The following is a 13,557-nucleotide window of genomic DNA, read 5'->3' as shown; positions in this document are numbered from 1 at the left end:
AAACCTTCATTTACACAGTAGATTTCAAAATAAAGGCAAATAAATCTTGCTAATCAAAGTAGTTATCAGGTGATATCTGTGAGACGAATATAGATTGCGTCTGAGCTGCTACTTTGGTGAACTTTATACTTATTACATTCTTGTTCTCTCCCGACAGCCCTCCCTGAATCCAGTCTGTATGTTTTGGGACTTCAACATGAACAGTAAGTCTTTCTACGTCTGTCGTCGCTTCACTGTGAACATCTCAGGTTCATCACAGGTTATCAGACCTACAGGGAGCCGAGAAACAATATACCTTGAGTGTTCTCAGGAAAACCTCCCATCTGTTAAAGTTTCACGTTCTAAGTGCAAGTGCTCTTTTCATCAACTTGGCTCATCCGCTGGGATTGTGACCGATGCAGTTTGACAAACTCTGAGCTTTACCTTTTTGATTTATATGTTGGTGGTTCAGGCCACATGTACATGTAGAGAAACCTCCACATTTCCAAAGAAATGTGCACGCCCTATTGAATTTAAAGGTCCAGGAGATTAGAAGTATACACAGTAGGTCTATATATCAGCATTTTGTTCATTTCTGTGAGGGAAAACTAAATGAAAATAGAAGTTTAGATTACTATTTAAAATCTAGACATTGAAGGCCTGAACACAGGCTAATAGATAAAACAATGGCCAAGCGTCAGGGAGAAGTATTTGTGAAAAAAACAACCAATTAAGTATGTATGATTACAAAAAAAAAAAAAACTACAGACAGGGAACTGCCTGACATCCCTGGTCAATATTCACAGGAAATAACCTGGTGAGTTATTGTGTTCTCTGTTTGGGTTTGTTGTAGAGTTTATCAGTTGTTCTCCGCCGTCACTGTTATGCATAAAACAAATAATAAATAATATGAAATATCAATAAAACTTGGTCAGGGGTCATCAGTTCATGAATGATACAAGAGGCGTTCCTATTTCATGTAAAATGTCCAGTCTTTTATGCGTCTGTGCCTATAATGAGCCCATTGTAGACCCCTCTAGGAAGTTCAGTTTTTGGACCTCAGTCTTTCTTAAACCCTGCGTAGAGCAATGCTGGTGAGGTACTCCTAAACGCCTGCGTATCTGTGACTACATGTAAACACAGCTAGCTTAACGTCAAGAAAACAGCACTGAAAATGTCCTTGTTAAAAAGGATAAATATCGGCAAAAGAATTCGGATTAGGGTTGTGCTGAATTACGGTACTGGCACCTTTTTTAGTCCAATTCAGCCACTGATCATCGGTTTGGTGTGTGCAGGCGTTAACTGTCAGTGCTTGAGTTGCTTAAGTTTGTGTTGCACTTTAGTAGTTTATCAGCAGTGTTTCACCCAGTGGGATTCTGCGGGTTGCTGATCTTGACTGACCCATTTGGTATTTGTCAGAAGTTCAGGTCACATTTGTATCAAGGTTCAGCTTTATTTTCGTTATTCAGCCCAGGATGGCACAATGAAAATGTCGTTGTAGACCACCTCCACACTCAACAAATATTCAAATATTTAGTAGAGGAACAAAAAATAAAATAAGTACTACAACTGAAATATATCAGGGGCTTGGAGCCATGTTGGGCTAATATGCGTATTATATATCAAATGAAATCTCTCAGTAAGATCTTTTCACTGCCAATAGGACACAACTGAAATGATGACCCATAGGTTGAAAGTTGTAAGTGTGCTTTAAATGTGTCAGATGAACACAGGAGTCCCAGGACACATCAATAATGATAAGGGCACTCCAAAATGTATTAAAAAGGTTGATGTGCATGCAGTTATAGATCAGTATCAGTTGATTTTATATGTTCCTTGTAGCCTATAATTTAAAAACCTTGAAGGTTGCAGAGCATTACTTCTAGATGAAAATATTCGTTCTTATCTTTTTTCCTTACTGATTGATTAAAGTGCAATTGTGTGTACATTTAATTGAAAATGAATGTGGTTCACGTACGTACGCCCATATTCTGCATAGTCTACCGGGAAAATGTTTCTGCCAAAAAGGTTTACCTCATTCTTTTGGCATTTTACAACTTACACACAATTTAAACTGTAGAAATATAGCTTTTATAGTCATGCTGAATCTGAAAAAAGATCAGATATTGTGCTCAGTACAAAGCAACAGCAGCTTCAAGTTCAATAATTAAAGATAGATAGATAGACCTCCAAATATGTGAAAATAAAATTTTGGTTCACTTTTTAAATTCAAACCAAGTAGACATAAACTTCAGCTTCAACATTTATTTTCAGTAGTTCCTTTTGAAAAACTGAATTTTATTTGCAGTAAAAGACAAAGCATTCTTCTTAAGACATATTTCATGAACAACTCGAACAATACATAAATAACCGCCACCAAATATGATAAATAAAAATATGTTTCTGTGCAGAGGTGATTGTAATGTGCAGTAACACCTCTGTGCTGCCACCAGGGGGTGCTGGAGGTTGGAACGGAGAGGGCTGCAGAGTGTCCAAAGAATCCAGCAGCAACAAAACCATCTGCCTCTGCGACCACCTGACCCACTTTGGTATCCTCATGGTAAGACTGAACTGTGATCTAAGGCCAGGAAATATTTTCTAGCGGAGCTGTGCTGTTGTTGTTTTTTTCCTAATGTTTGGAATAGAATTAATAAGTTTATTAAAAACTCAGGTTGTGTAATCAGTTTGATGCCATTTTCATTAGAGAAGGGAGAAGAGTTTTTTGGAGGGAACAAACAGGTCAGAAGTTTAAATCAGAGCCTGTCAGGTGTTTGTGGTGTCCAGTTAAGGATGTCAAGATGCTACACAGAAGAATTCATAAGGTCTTTAGTGCAAACAGCTGTGAAACATCATGAGCAACATGTGATATTGGATTTATTTATTGCGTGTTTTTTATGGGTTTGCTTTAATGTTTTGCCCGTTCATTCACTGGTTTCACATTTTAATTGTCTCCAGAGCTCCACTGATGATGAATATGTGTCTGTTATTGTATGTCTGCTTTGACCCGTTTGACTTCTGGTCTCTTTTGTTTTTAATTGTGCATTGGCGATAAAACCCCTCCTGGCGGTTAATGCTGTCTGTCAGTGTGCCTGCGTGTCCAAAAGCTAATTTTTAACCAATGAGAATTACAGCACAGCTTCTAACCTATTTTTCAGACTTACCCCCACAGATCTGTCAGATTTCATCAACTTGATGAACATCAACAATCATGTTGATTTCATCATCATTGATTTTTAACTGGATGCTATTTAACAGAATTGACTATATAAAGGTGATTATTGTTAGAACCATTTTGTATTTTTGTTTTCTTGTCAATTGGGAATGACTGAGACACATATTTTATCCAACCCCTGCATAAGTCAATGCCCAACTTCTACAGAATGCCATTAAGTGTACATTCTGTAGAGATGTGGGATCAGATTCAGTTTAGATTACAGTTAATATGAAGATGTAACGTTATGCCACGTTAGCTTTGTTTTAGCTTTGTCAAGAGTTGCTAGCCATGTTCATCACGCTTCATTCGATCTGGTTGTGAGGGATTTTCAACCAACAAGGAATGTTAGCCAGGTTAGAGCAAGAGTCTCTCACAATGTCCCTGCAGGCAAATATGTTGACAATAATCAATGCTTTAATTAGACTAATTATTTACCACATTAATTGGTTATGTTCGGAATAGAATGATCATTAAGGTGCATCTGTTTTATTGTACTGTCTGTGTCTGCAGGACATTTCTGGAGCTTCGCCCCACATAGACCCGCAGAACAACAAGATCCTGACCTTCATCACCTACATCGGCTGCGGCATCTCTGCCATCTTCTCAGCTGCCACGCTGCTCACCTACATTGCCTTCGAGTGAGTCACGTCAGTGAAGTTCAAGAAATTTAAAAAACAAATTGTTTGAGTGGTTTGGATGAGTTGCAACTGTCAGCAAAATCACATTTCGACCACATGCCTCTTTCCTACCCACAGAAAACTACGGCGTGACTACCCTTCCAAGATCCTGATGAACCTAAGCACGTCTTTGCTGTTCCTGAACATGGTCTTCCTGTTAGACGGCTGGCTAGCCAGTCTGGAAACCGATTGGCTGTGCCTGTCTGTTGCCGTCTTCCTGCACTACTTTCTGTTGACCTCCTTCACCTGGATGGGGTTGGAATCCATCCACATGTACATCGCCCTGGTCAAAGTCTTCAACACCTACATACGCCGATACATCCTCAAGTTCTGCATTGTCGGATGGGGTGAGGGCCTTAAACTGTGATAATAAGATAAGAAAACATAGGAAAATAGAAAGCTTTTTGCCTCTGCACATTTATGTATTTCCGGTAAAAACAGGCAATTAAGGAGGGACTTAACTAGCCAATAGTGCTGTCAAAAGCACAAACCAGGACTACCAGAAAAGAGGACAGTTTGACTACAGGGAATAAAGTACCAACATGGTTTTATTGCTGGTTTTGGCTCCTGCCAAGTCAGCTAATGTTAGCTGTATGAGCTAACTAGCTAACAGCATCTAACATAACTGTTGGCAACAGTAAGATTCTTTTAGCAACAAGTCCATCTGGAAACTCCATAAATCACCTCGGTACCGCTGTCATCATACTGTCCTCTGTCTGTCTCGGAGGTTGTGTTCATCCTTACATAAGCGTGCATCACATTTTGTTTTACAGGAAGACAAAATTAATGGATTTTGACAAAAAACAACAATGAAGGAATCAAGTTTTTGTACATTTTTTGGTATACATCGTTAAATATGGGAACAATATGATCGAGGATGCAATCTTAAAGGGTAAAAATTACATTTTTCATTTCACCTGGAGATTAAAATAGTTGAAACATTGCCACAGTTGATGATTTAGTGTCAATTTGAACATAATTGCTGAGTGAAGCTGAAGAGACTTTTGGCATCTCCATACAGACGCACAAGTTGCCCTTTCATCGAACTCCAGTGTTACCCATTGGTGTCATACTGTGAACAGGGGACTCTTTATCTACACTTACATTGCAGGCCAATGTGTTTCATGTAAAAAAAAGTAGCTGCTCAACAAACAGGAAATGCATTTTGTTTTTGCATTTGTTGGGGTCTATTTTCAGCGGCAGATAAATCCATATTTGGAGTTCTAGTGAGTAGCTGGGGCAACTGTAACTTGGTAATACAACTGATTTTATTTTCATTCATAAAAATATGATAACTGGGTGATTATTGGCTTGGCAGCAACAAAAGAGTCCAGAAAGGAACAACACTGATGTTCAACTGTGGATTATCGTCTTGTTCCAGGTCTGCCGGCAGTGCTGGTCGGGATTGTTGTTGCTATTGATAAAAACTCTTACGGCTTGCAGGAGTACGGCAAAGGAGAGTCAGGAGAGGGATCCTCAGAGTTGTAAGTGACCACAGAAGTAAATACATAGAGACAATACAGTCAAATATTTGTAACATAAACTTTTTCTTGCTTCATCAAAATCTCTCTGATGAAGTTCTTACATCAAGCATACAACATAATATACAGGAAGTCCTTTTTTTAAAATTCATTATATTACTGTCTGTCCTCAGCTGCTGGATCCAGAATTCAGTCGTCTTCTACATCACCTGCGTAGGTTACTTCTGTCTGGTGTTTCTGCTGAACGTGGCCATGTTCATCGTGGTGATGCTGCAGATCTGCGGCCGCAACGGCAAACGCAGCAACCGCACACTGCGAGAGGAGGTAAATATTCACGCTCAAAGTAGTTTCCTCTGACTTCTTATGATTAAAATGTCACTTTTACCTCACCTTATGCCGTTTAAAGTTTTACATTTACACAGATGAACGGTCAAAGAAGAGCAGAGAATTATGTCATAACCTCAGACAGGGCGGCATATTGAGCTGTGATCTGCAGCTAAGAAATGTAATTTCATTACTATTACCAGTGTGTAGGATTTAGTGGCCTCTAGTTTCAAATTGCAAATAACTGAACACCGCTTGCATCTGTATTTGATGACATGGGAATGAGAACGGCCTTTGAAGACTAAGAAGTCTCAAGTGAAGTCCCAGGTCCTAAAGAGTTTCAAGTCTTAAATACTCTTGGAAGTGAATTAAACATGTCAAGATTTTATACACTTCAAGAAACTGCAGCACAACTGTGAATGGAAAATCTTTTGTTCCAGGTCCTACGAAACCTGCGGAGCGTCATCAGCCTCACCTTCCTGCTGGGTATGACCTGGGGCTTCGCTCTGTTCGCCTGGGGACCCGTTAACCTGGCCTTCATGTACCTCTTCTCCATCTTCAACTCACTGCAAGGTAACTAGAGTGGGACTAGTTACTTTTACAGTTAAATAGATATCTGTCTTATATATCTGTTTATCATCTAGTGTTGGGCAGTAACTCATTACTTATTATAATATTATTCTCTCCAGTAACTAGTAGTGTAATTATTATATATATAAATGTTATTACAAATATATTTTAGTTACATACCCAAAAAATAATTAGTTAGAATATTATTTTTGCTGGCACTCCAATTTGAAATCCAATCACATTCTTGGATTCATTTTTGTAATCGTGGAGGAAAATCATTTGGAAAAGCTGTAAATACTCCATTACTTTGATTTTAACAAACAAAACTGGATTTTAATTGTCGTAAGTCTAAATTTTGGGAGAAAGGACACAATTACCAATTTTGTGGGGAGCAGAAAAGTAATAAAGTTTGTAGTGTAACTAATTACTGTTAGCGGGAAGTAATAGGTAAAGTAATAAATTACCTTTTTTGAGTAACTAGCCCAACACTGGTGGCAGGTTGCAGATTGCAAGCAACTGAATACTGCTCAGCCCTCCAAGTGCGTTAGAGAAACTACGACGGCTACAAAAGCCCTATTAGAGCCAGATGAATATTGAAACCTTTACAGAGGAAAAATTATATTTGTGGAACTTTATTAACTTTAACTTTAATATTTTATTGATTATGTAAATTCCCATGTTATTTTTATTCATTAGGTGACTAGATTTGAAAGTAATCTGACCCACCACTGGTGATATTTTTGTGAATTAAACCCACAAATGGATCAAGCTCAGCCTTTTGGTGCATTCACATGGTGGAGGGGATGGGTAGTAGAAACTGGAAAGGTTGTAATGTTTACAAATTCCAAATATTCACACCATCTGACGACAAGCAGTAAAACTGATTTTCTTCCTTCACTCCAGGTCTGTTCATATTCATCTTCCACTGCGCCTTGAAAGAAAACGTCCAGAAGCAGTGGAGGAGGTACCTCTGCTGCGGCCGATTCAGGCTGTCAGACAACTCAGGTATCTGTCTCTCTGTCTACCTGTCTGTCTGTCTCTGAAGATTCAGGAGAGAACAATAAAGCTCATTCACGTCTCTACAGGTGCCCTGTCAAATCTGTCTGCGGGACTCCGGCCAGATTCCCACAGTAGAAGGCACTTTATTAAAACATAAAACCTAAGTCAGCGCGGCTTTGCAGCTAATAAAAAAAGATAAAACAGAGCGGACTCTTAAAGGCCAGGTGAACTTAGTCTGAGGATGTTTACTGCTGCCATTTCATTTACAAGAAGGCTGAAAAGCCGGTGCGCTTCCTTTATGCATCTTCATACCAAAAATACCAAGTTATTTGTTGTGTGAAAGCATATGAAATGGCATTTAGCCACATAATTTGGAAAAGAATCATAGAGGAAAACAAAACGAGTTTATGTTCTTGTTATGTTTTTATTAAAACATCTACCTTTTGCCTTCAAGGTAGATGATGATATTTATTGACTGTAATTAGCGGCGTCCTGAACAACAGGAGCGACCAGGACTAAATAACTTTCACGTGTGTGGCAACAATGCTTTGTGACAAAAGATAACAGTGCCTAAGTTTGCTTACTAATTTCAGTCCGAGCCTCGCAGCCAGCAACATGTTCCAGCAGATGACACACTCTTCAGTCTTTTTGCAATAGGTTACAGATCTGAAAGCATTAAAAGTGAATTGATGTGCACATATGAGCCAAGACAAACAGTGGTAAAATTAATTTTGTTTTCATCAGTGAAATTTTTGTCTCATTTTGTGCATTTTTATTTTTATCTTTGGATGGAAATATTGGTTGTAGCACCACCATGAGGTTGACTTTTGTGATTTTGAGCGAAATATTTCAACTTTTATTGGACTGATTGCCATAAAAGGCGGTTCAGACATTCATGTTCCCTCAGGATGGATTAACCCGTCCTAAGTCCCGCCCCTTTTTGCTGTGCCTCGATCAGAACCTCGGTTTCTCCATTCCTGTACTTAGATATGCTATATGCTAGGCTAAACTATGTTGAAAAGACAACCACATTTTAAAGATGATTAAAAGATCAAAGCAACATATAGTCACACACATTTTAAGTGCTAGCTAGCTAATGTTATCAAAATACTAGCTTAACATCACCATGTTAGCATTGTCATTTAGCATTAGCTCAAGTACATCAACTGTTCAACTTTTAGTTACTAGCCAGTTAGTTCAAAAAACAGATTTTATAAGATTAAATGCTAACAACTTTTTTTTTCTCTTTCCCTCTTTTTTTTTTTTATTAAAAAAAAAAAGCAAAAAAAAAAAAGGGGGAATTTTACCCCTCCTTAATATCACCATGTTAGCATTGTCATTTAGCATTATTATAGAAGTGCTGTAGTGGAGAAACCTTCAGAAACCTTCAGTGAGTTCCATCCCTGCGGGAGAGCCATTCTTATTTATTTCGTAATTGTAATATTTATATTTGAATCCCCAAATTGTCCCGAACCTGCCATGATGCACATCTGTTCTGTATTACTAATGTCTGTTATGTAATTAATCCTGACAGTATCCCATGTTGTGGAGGGGAAAGAAAGTGAGGGGAGACTCCTGAATAGGGAAAGTTGAACGAAAGTGGTTTCTGTGTTGCAGACTGGAGTAAGACAGCCACCAACAACACAAAGAAAGTGAGCTCGGACAACCTGGGCAAGTCTCTGTCCTCCAGCTCCTTCGGCTCCAGCACCGCCAACTGGACCTCCAAAGCTAAAGCTACGCTCAACCCCTTCACCAAGAGACACAGCAACACAGGTGAGACACAGAGACGAGGAGATGGATGATAGCAATCAGTTATCTCACAGGACAAATGTGAAATGGAGATCCTGTGTGGGGATTAAGAAAAAGATTAACTTTGATGTGTAGTTTCTCCACAGATTTATTTAAAGCTTGTCTAAAGTTTATTTCTCTTGGAAAATTTGGTTTTATTGCTTGAATAATACTTATTCCTGATATTCATGAGTATGTAAATCGCCTTGTTTGTTTGATCAATCCAGAACTGTAAAAACCCTCTGATGTGCAAGAATCATGTTTACATGCAGACTCAAACATTCTGAAACACACACTTAAAAAAAAAAGGTTTGGGAACCAAAACTAATTTTCTCTGTTTAGGAAAATATCATGGTTTCAGTAAAATAGGTAAGTTATGTTATGTAAGTCACGTGATGGGATGTTATGTAAATGTTTTATATATTCACTGCTACTATATGTCGCATTAGAGCACAAAGCATCTCTGACCAAAACAAATGGACGCTACCCACCAGACTCCATAGACAAAACATTTAAAAAAAAAAAACATTTTCTCTGACGCAGATAATCGTAAAACACTCCTCAAACTGGACAGAAAGTTTGAGGTGAAGAGAAGAACTTAAAGTTAGTCTATCCAACAATCAACAATGCTAGTTTGGTCAAAATAAACCCTTAATTCACAGAGTTAGATGTAAAAATATCTGCAAAATGGGTTGCAATGGCTGCCATGTAATATAAGCTAATCCTTGGAAACATCTACTAAAAGTAGTCGTTGACACTGACAACATTATGGCAAGGATCCCAAATTTTCATCATAACTTCATTCAAAGTGGACAGAAACAAAATAAAACCCACAAAACCGTCTCTGTTAGTCTTTCCAACAGTCACCAACTCTGGTTTGGTGGAAATAAATCCATTATTCACTGACGAAGATGATGGAAACAGCACTTTCAGTCTTTATACACGTCATTCTTTGCTCAAGACACCATGACTCCATTATATCGCCACATAGCAAATAGTTGTTTGCAGCTATATTGTTTGAAATCTCATATATAACCTTAAAGTATTTGACTCCTTACCCCTACAGAGGTCACCGCGTAGCAATAAACGTAAATATGAGTCGTATATACGGCCATTTGTCTGCTGAAGACAGGCTGCAGAGTCGCATAGTCCACCTCCTCACTACATCACAATACTCCCGCCTTTGTTTCTGACACGTGGAGTCATAATTCAGGCATTGGAGCAGCCGATTGTTGCCGTCAGTCTCACTCTTCCACCAGCGACACACTCTGCATGTAAACATGATTCCTGTTTGTTTCTATGGAAGCTTCTGTAATATCTTCTCACCTGTGATGTTCCTGTATCTACCTCTGTGTTTGGTGTGTAGAAAGCTCTTCCAACCAATAGCAAGAGTGGAGGACCGATGGAGGTAAAGCTAAAAGCTGATTGGCTGATTGACTTCCTGCTTCCAGCATCATGTGATCGGCTCTGTGTTTCCCAAAATGTTTTGTGGTCGAAGTCGATCGAAAATTCAAACTGATTTTAACTGGACGAGAAAAAAAACAATAAAAAACTCAATCTTGACGCCTTTGCTAGCAGACATTTTGGGAAAACGGCCTCTTGTGTGTTGTGATTGACTGATCATTGTGATGTCATACGAGTTCACGCCACCTTGTTCCCAGCCTGAGACACACTGTGTGGGAAGAGGATCCATTTTCACCCATTGACACATGACTAAAAACTCCACCCACCCGGAGTGCCCCAGGGTGCAAAAACAAGCACGTCATGACAGACTGCATCCAAGCTAACATCTGCCTCGTTTAACTTTGATTTGTTTGTATTTATTAGCAGAGTAACACCAGGCTAACGCTGTGGTTCACATCAGAGTCAGTCATTTGTGTAATAATTTGAGTTTTGCTCATTAGAATTAACACCAAATGTTGAGGATGATATTGGCAAACAGGAACATGAAGTCAAACACTGTGTTCTCAATCCAAATAATACACAATGTAATAAAATCCCACAGAGACCAAATTAATCTCTCTCTCGCTGGGTTTAGTTAGATTTCACAACTGTTCTCTAAATTACAGAACAGAATACAACATTTTTTTTTACAGTAAGAAGCTTAAGGCAGGTCTGTTTCATGTGTCTTGAGACCATCAATGATCCATGCAGGAAAATAATAATGATCCTGAAGCAGGGCGTCTCCCAAAAAGAAAAGCTTTTAGTACATAATTTTCTAAAGGTTTTAGTGTCTAATAGGGTTTTTCTTCCCATTTATCTCATAAATATTCAAAAACCTTTAGAACTGATAAGTTCAGTAACAGATATCTCAATTTAAAATGTATATTATACAAAATATATATAAGTATATATAAATACAACATTTTTACTTTACTTTCATTCATTTATGTAAGTTAAAGTTATGAAGATAATTAATTGAATAATTTGTAAAAGTACTGTCCCCCAGTCACCGTCAGTGCATAATTATAACCTATAATAAACTGGTTATCGCCCACATCTGTGATCTGTCACTCCCTCTTCCTTGTGTTGCATCATGCATTAGTTTAGTTTCCCTGCCTGCGTAGTTGCTGTGGCTGCTTCCACACACAGTATGTTGGTGTTCAATTTTGCTGTTTGTTGTAGTATAAAACGTTTTAAAATAGGTTGTTAATAAATATTAAGCATAAAAGTTATGCTGGCCATTCAAATGAATGCAAAAACCACAAATGCACAGCACCGTCATGTTTACTGTCATCACATAGACTGACTTTGTCCAAGCACAAGCTGAGATTTTTTACTTTGTGAATTTCAGACTTTTTTTCATTTGTTTTACTTTATAATCTTTATATTTAAATCTTAAGATTTTTTTAATAAAATAATGAATTATATTACTTTATAACTTCAGATCATTTCTGAATTTTTCTTGCAAATGTCTGACTATAATCTAAGAAAATATTCAGAATTTTGTCAAAAATGTTTGGCTTTATAATCAGAGAATTTTCAGAATTCTTGTTAAAATGTTTAGACTTTATAGTTTGTGAATTATCCGAAATTTTCCCGTAAATATATGACTTTTTATAATCTCAGAGACTATGGTTTTCATCTTGTAAATGTATGACTTTAATCTCAAAATCTGTTTCTTTCTCTGAATATCACCCCCCTCAGCTCCATATTTAATTTTTCTTTTTACTTCCATATGTTATACTTTTCTGTTCATTTAGTTTTGAAAATACTAATCCAAATATTGATATCAGTGAGGTAGAAAAAAAGAGCATTCAAAGAACTGGGGTTGTCTGGCGTAACAGAGATATACAATTGCGTATCATCTGCGTAAAGCATTACATACCTATCACGACCCGCACGCCAAAGTTAAATTTTGCAAGAACAGGTGAGAGTGGGAATGACAGAAGCAGCCTATTACAACTCAGTGTAGCAAAATTATTTTGAATTTATTATTTTAAGTTAGAAAAGTTACATAATGTTGCTTTAATAGCCGCATTAGCTTCCCTAAGAATATCTCCTTCTTATCTGCAAACATAGACACATGTCTTGTCCTACGTACACTTAAAAAGCACATTTTATGATTTTGACAGCCAAGAGAAATAACTAATTGTAATTTCAGTTGGACTTTAACTGTGCACAAATGATGCAATACACTTGTGTGTTTAATTTTAGGTGTGAAAATCCATCTTAATCAAATTTGCTCTGAGGGTTTCCATATGAAAGGAAAAGAACCAAAATAACACTTAGACCACAAGAGCAGTAATTTGTCAGTGACAAATTTGACAACAGGTTTGTTTGTTCCCAGAGCCAGAGGGCCCTTTACAAGAACTCTGGATTTATTTTATTGGCCAGTTATTGATATAGAAGAAGTGATAAGATTTTATTGCTGTCAATGCTGAACAATTCTCCAGTTTACACAGCTGCAAGGGATTTTGTTCATCTTCTGTCTTCTACGTTTGAGTCTCTGACCCCAAACGAAACAACACTGGATACTCACACACACACAATATTACTATGACTGTACATTAGTCACTAATTCTACTATCCCCAGAGCTGCATTAGCTGATATTCAGGCCAATTTGTTTGACAGGATTAAGAATGGTTTCTGCTAGGGGTTTACACTACCAGGTGAGAAGACATTCTTTGTCGTCTCATTGAGAGTTCACTGGTTTTCCCACAAAACTGTAGTAAAAACATCTCGTTGTACATCTGCAGATTTTATGTTTGTGCCTGATGACCATATTGAACTATGAGATTGAAATTATGGTATAGCACAGGTTAGTGCTGCAGTTCCCAGCCTGACTACTAGGGGTTGCTAAAGTTACACAGGGGGTCACAAGGCCTTCTTGATTTTAAGGGGTGTAAGAAAAATTGACAAATATACACAGTAGGACTATATCTCAGCATTTCATTATTTTTTGTGAGGAAAACTAAATGCAATTATTTATACATAGTTGAAACAAGCAAAGAGCTAATAGAACAATGAAAGGAAAACACGTATTAGTTATGTATGATTGTTAAAAAGAAGTAACAGAGCGTC

General features: G+C 37.7%; 1 protein-coding gene across 17 annotated transcripts in view; it reads left to right on the top strand.

Annotated features, from left to right (window-relative positions):
• adgrg6 (adhesion G protein-coupled receptor G6) overlaps positions 1-13,557 on the top strand; it is a 110,106-nt gene that overhangs the window by 82,921 nt on the left and 13,628 nt on the right. For 16 of the 17 annotated variants that reach the window (XM_051408792.1, XM_051408795.1, XM_051408793.1 and 13 more), the window contains 9 exons: positions 158-203; positions 2,433-2,539; positions 3,704-3,831; positions 3,949-4,217; positions 5,252-5,354; positions 5,525-5,675; positions 6,116-6,248; positions 7,149-7,250; positions 8,862-9,017. In XM_051408792.1, coding sequence (XP_051264752.1) covers positions 158-203; positions 2,433-2,539; positions 3,704-3,831; positions 3,949-4,217; positions 5,252-5,354; positions 5,525-5,675; positions 6,116-6,248; positions 7,149-7,250; positions 8,862-9,017 — 1,195 coding nt within the window. Of the gene's footprint in view, positions 1-157; positions 204-2,432; positions 2,540-3,703; positions 3,832-3,948; positions 4,218-5,251; positions 5,355-5,524; positions 5,676-6,115; positions 6,249-7,148; positions 7,251-8,861; positions 9,018-10,398; positions 10,441-13,557 lie in introns of all 17 variants that reach the window. The other variant, XM_051408798.1, reaches the window with a different exon arrangement.

The sequence above is a fragment of the Dicentrarchus labrax genome, unplaced genomic scaffold (assembly GCF_905237075.1).
Source record: "Dicentrarchus labrax unplaced genomic scaffold, dlabrax2021, whole genome shotgun sequence".
Classification (NCBI taxonomy): Eukaryota; Metazoa; Chordata; class Actinopteri; family Moronidae; genus Dicentrarchus; species Dicentrarchus labrax.
The sequence above is the reverse complement of the archived record's forward strand: the minus strand, read 5'-3'. Positions and strand labels throughout refer to the sequence as shown.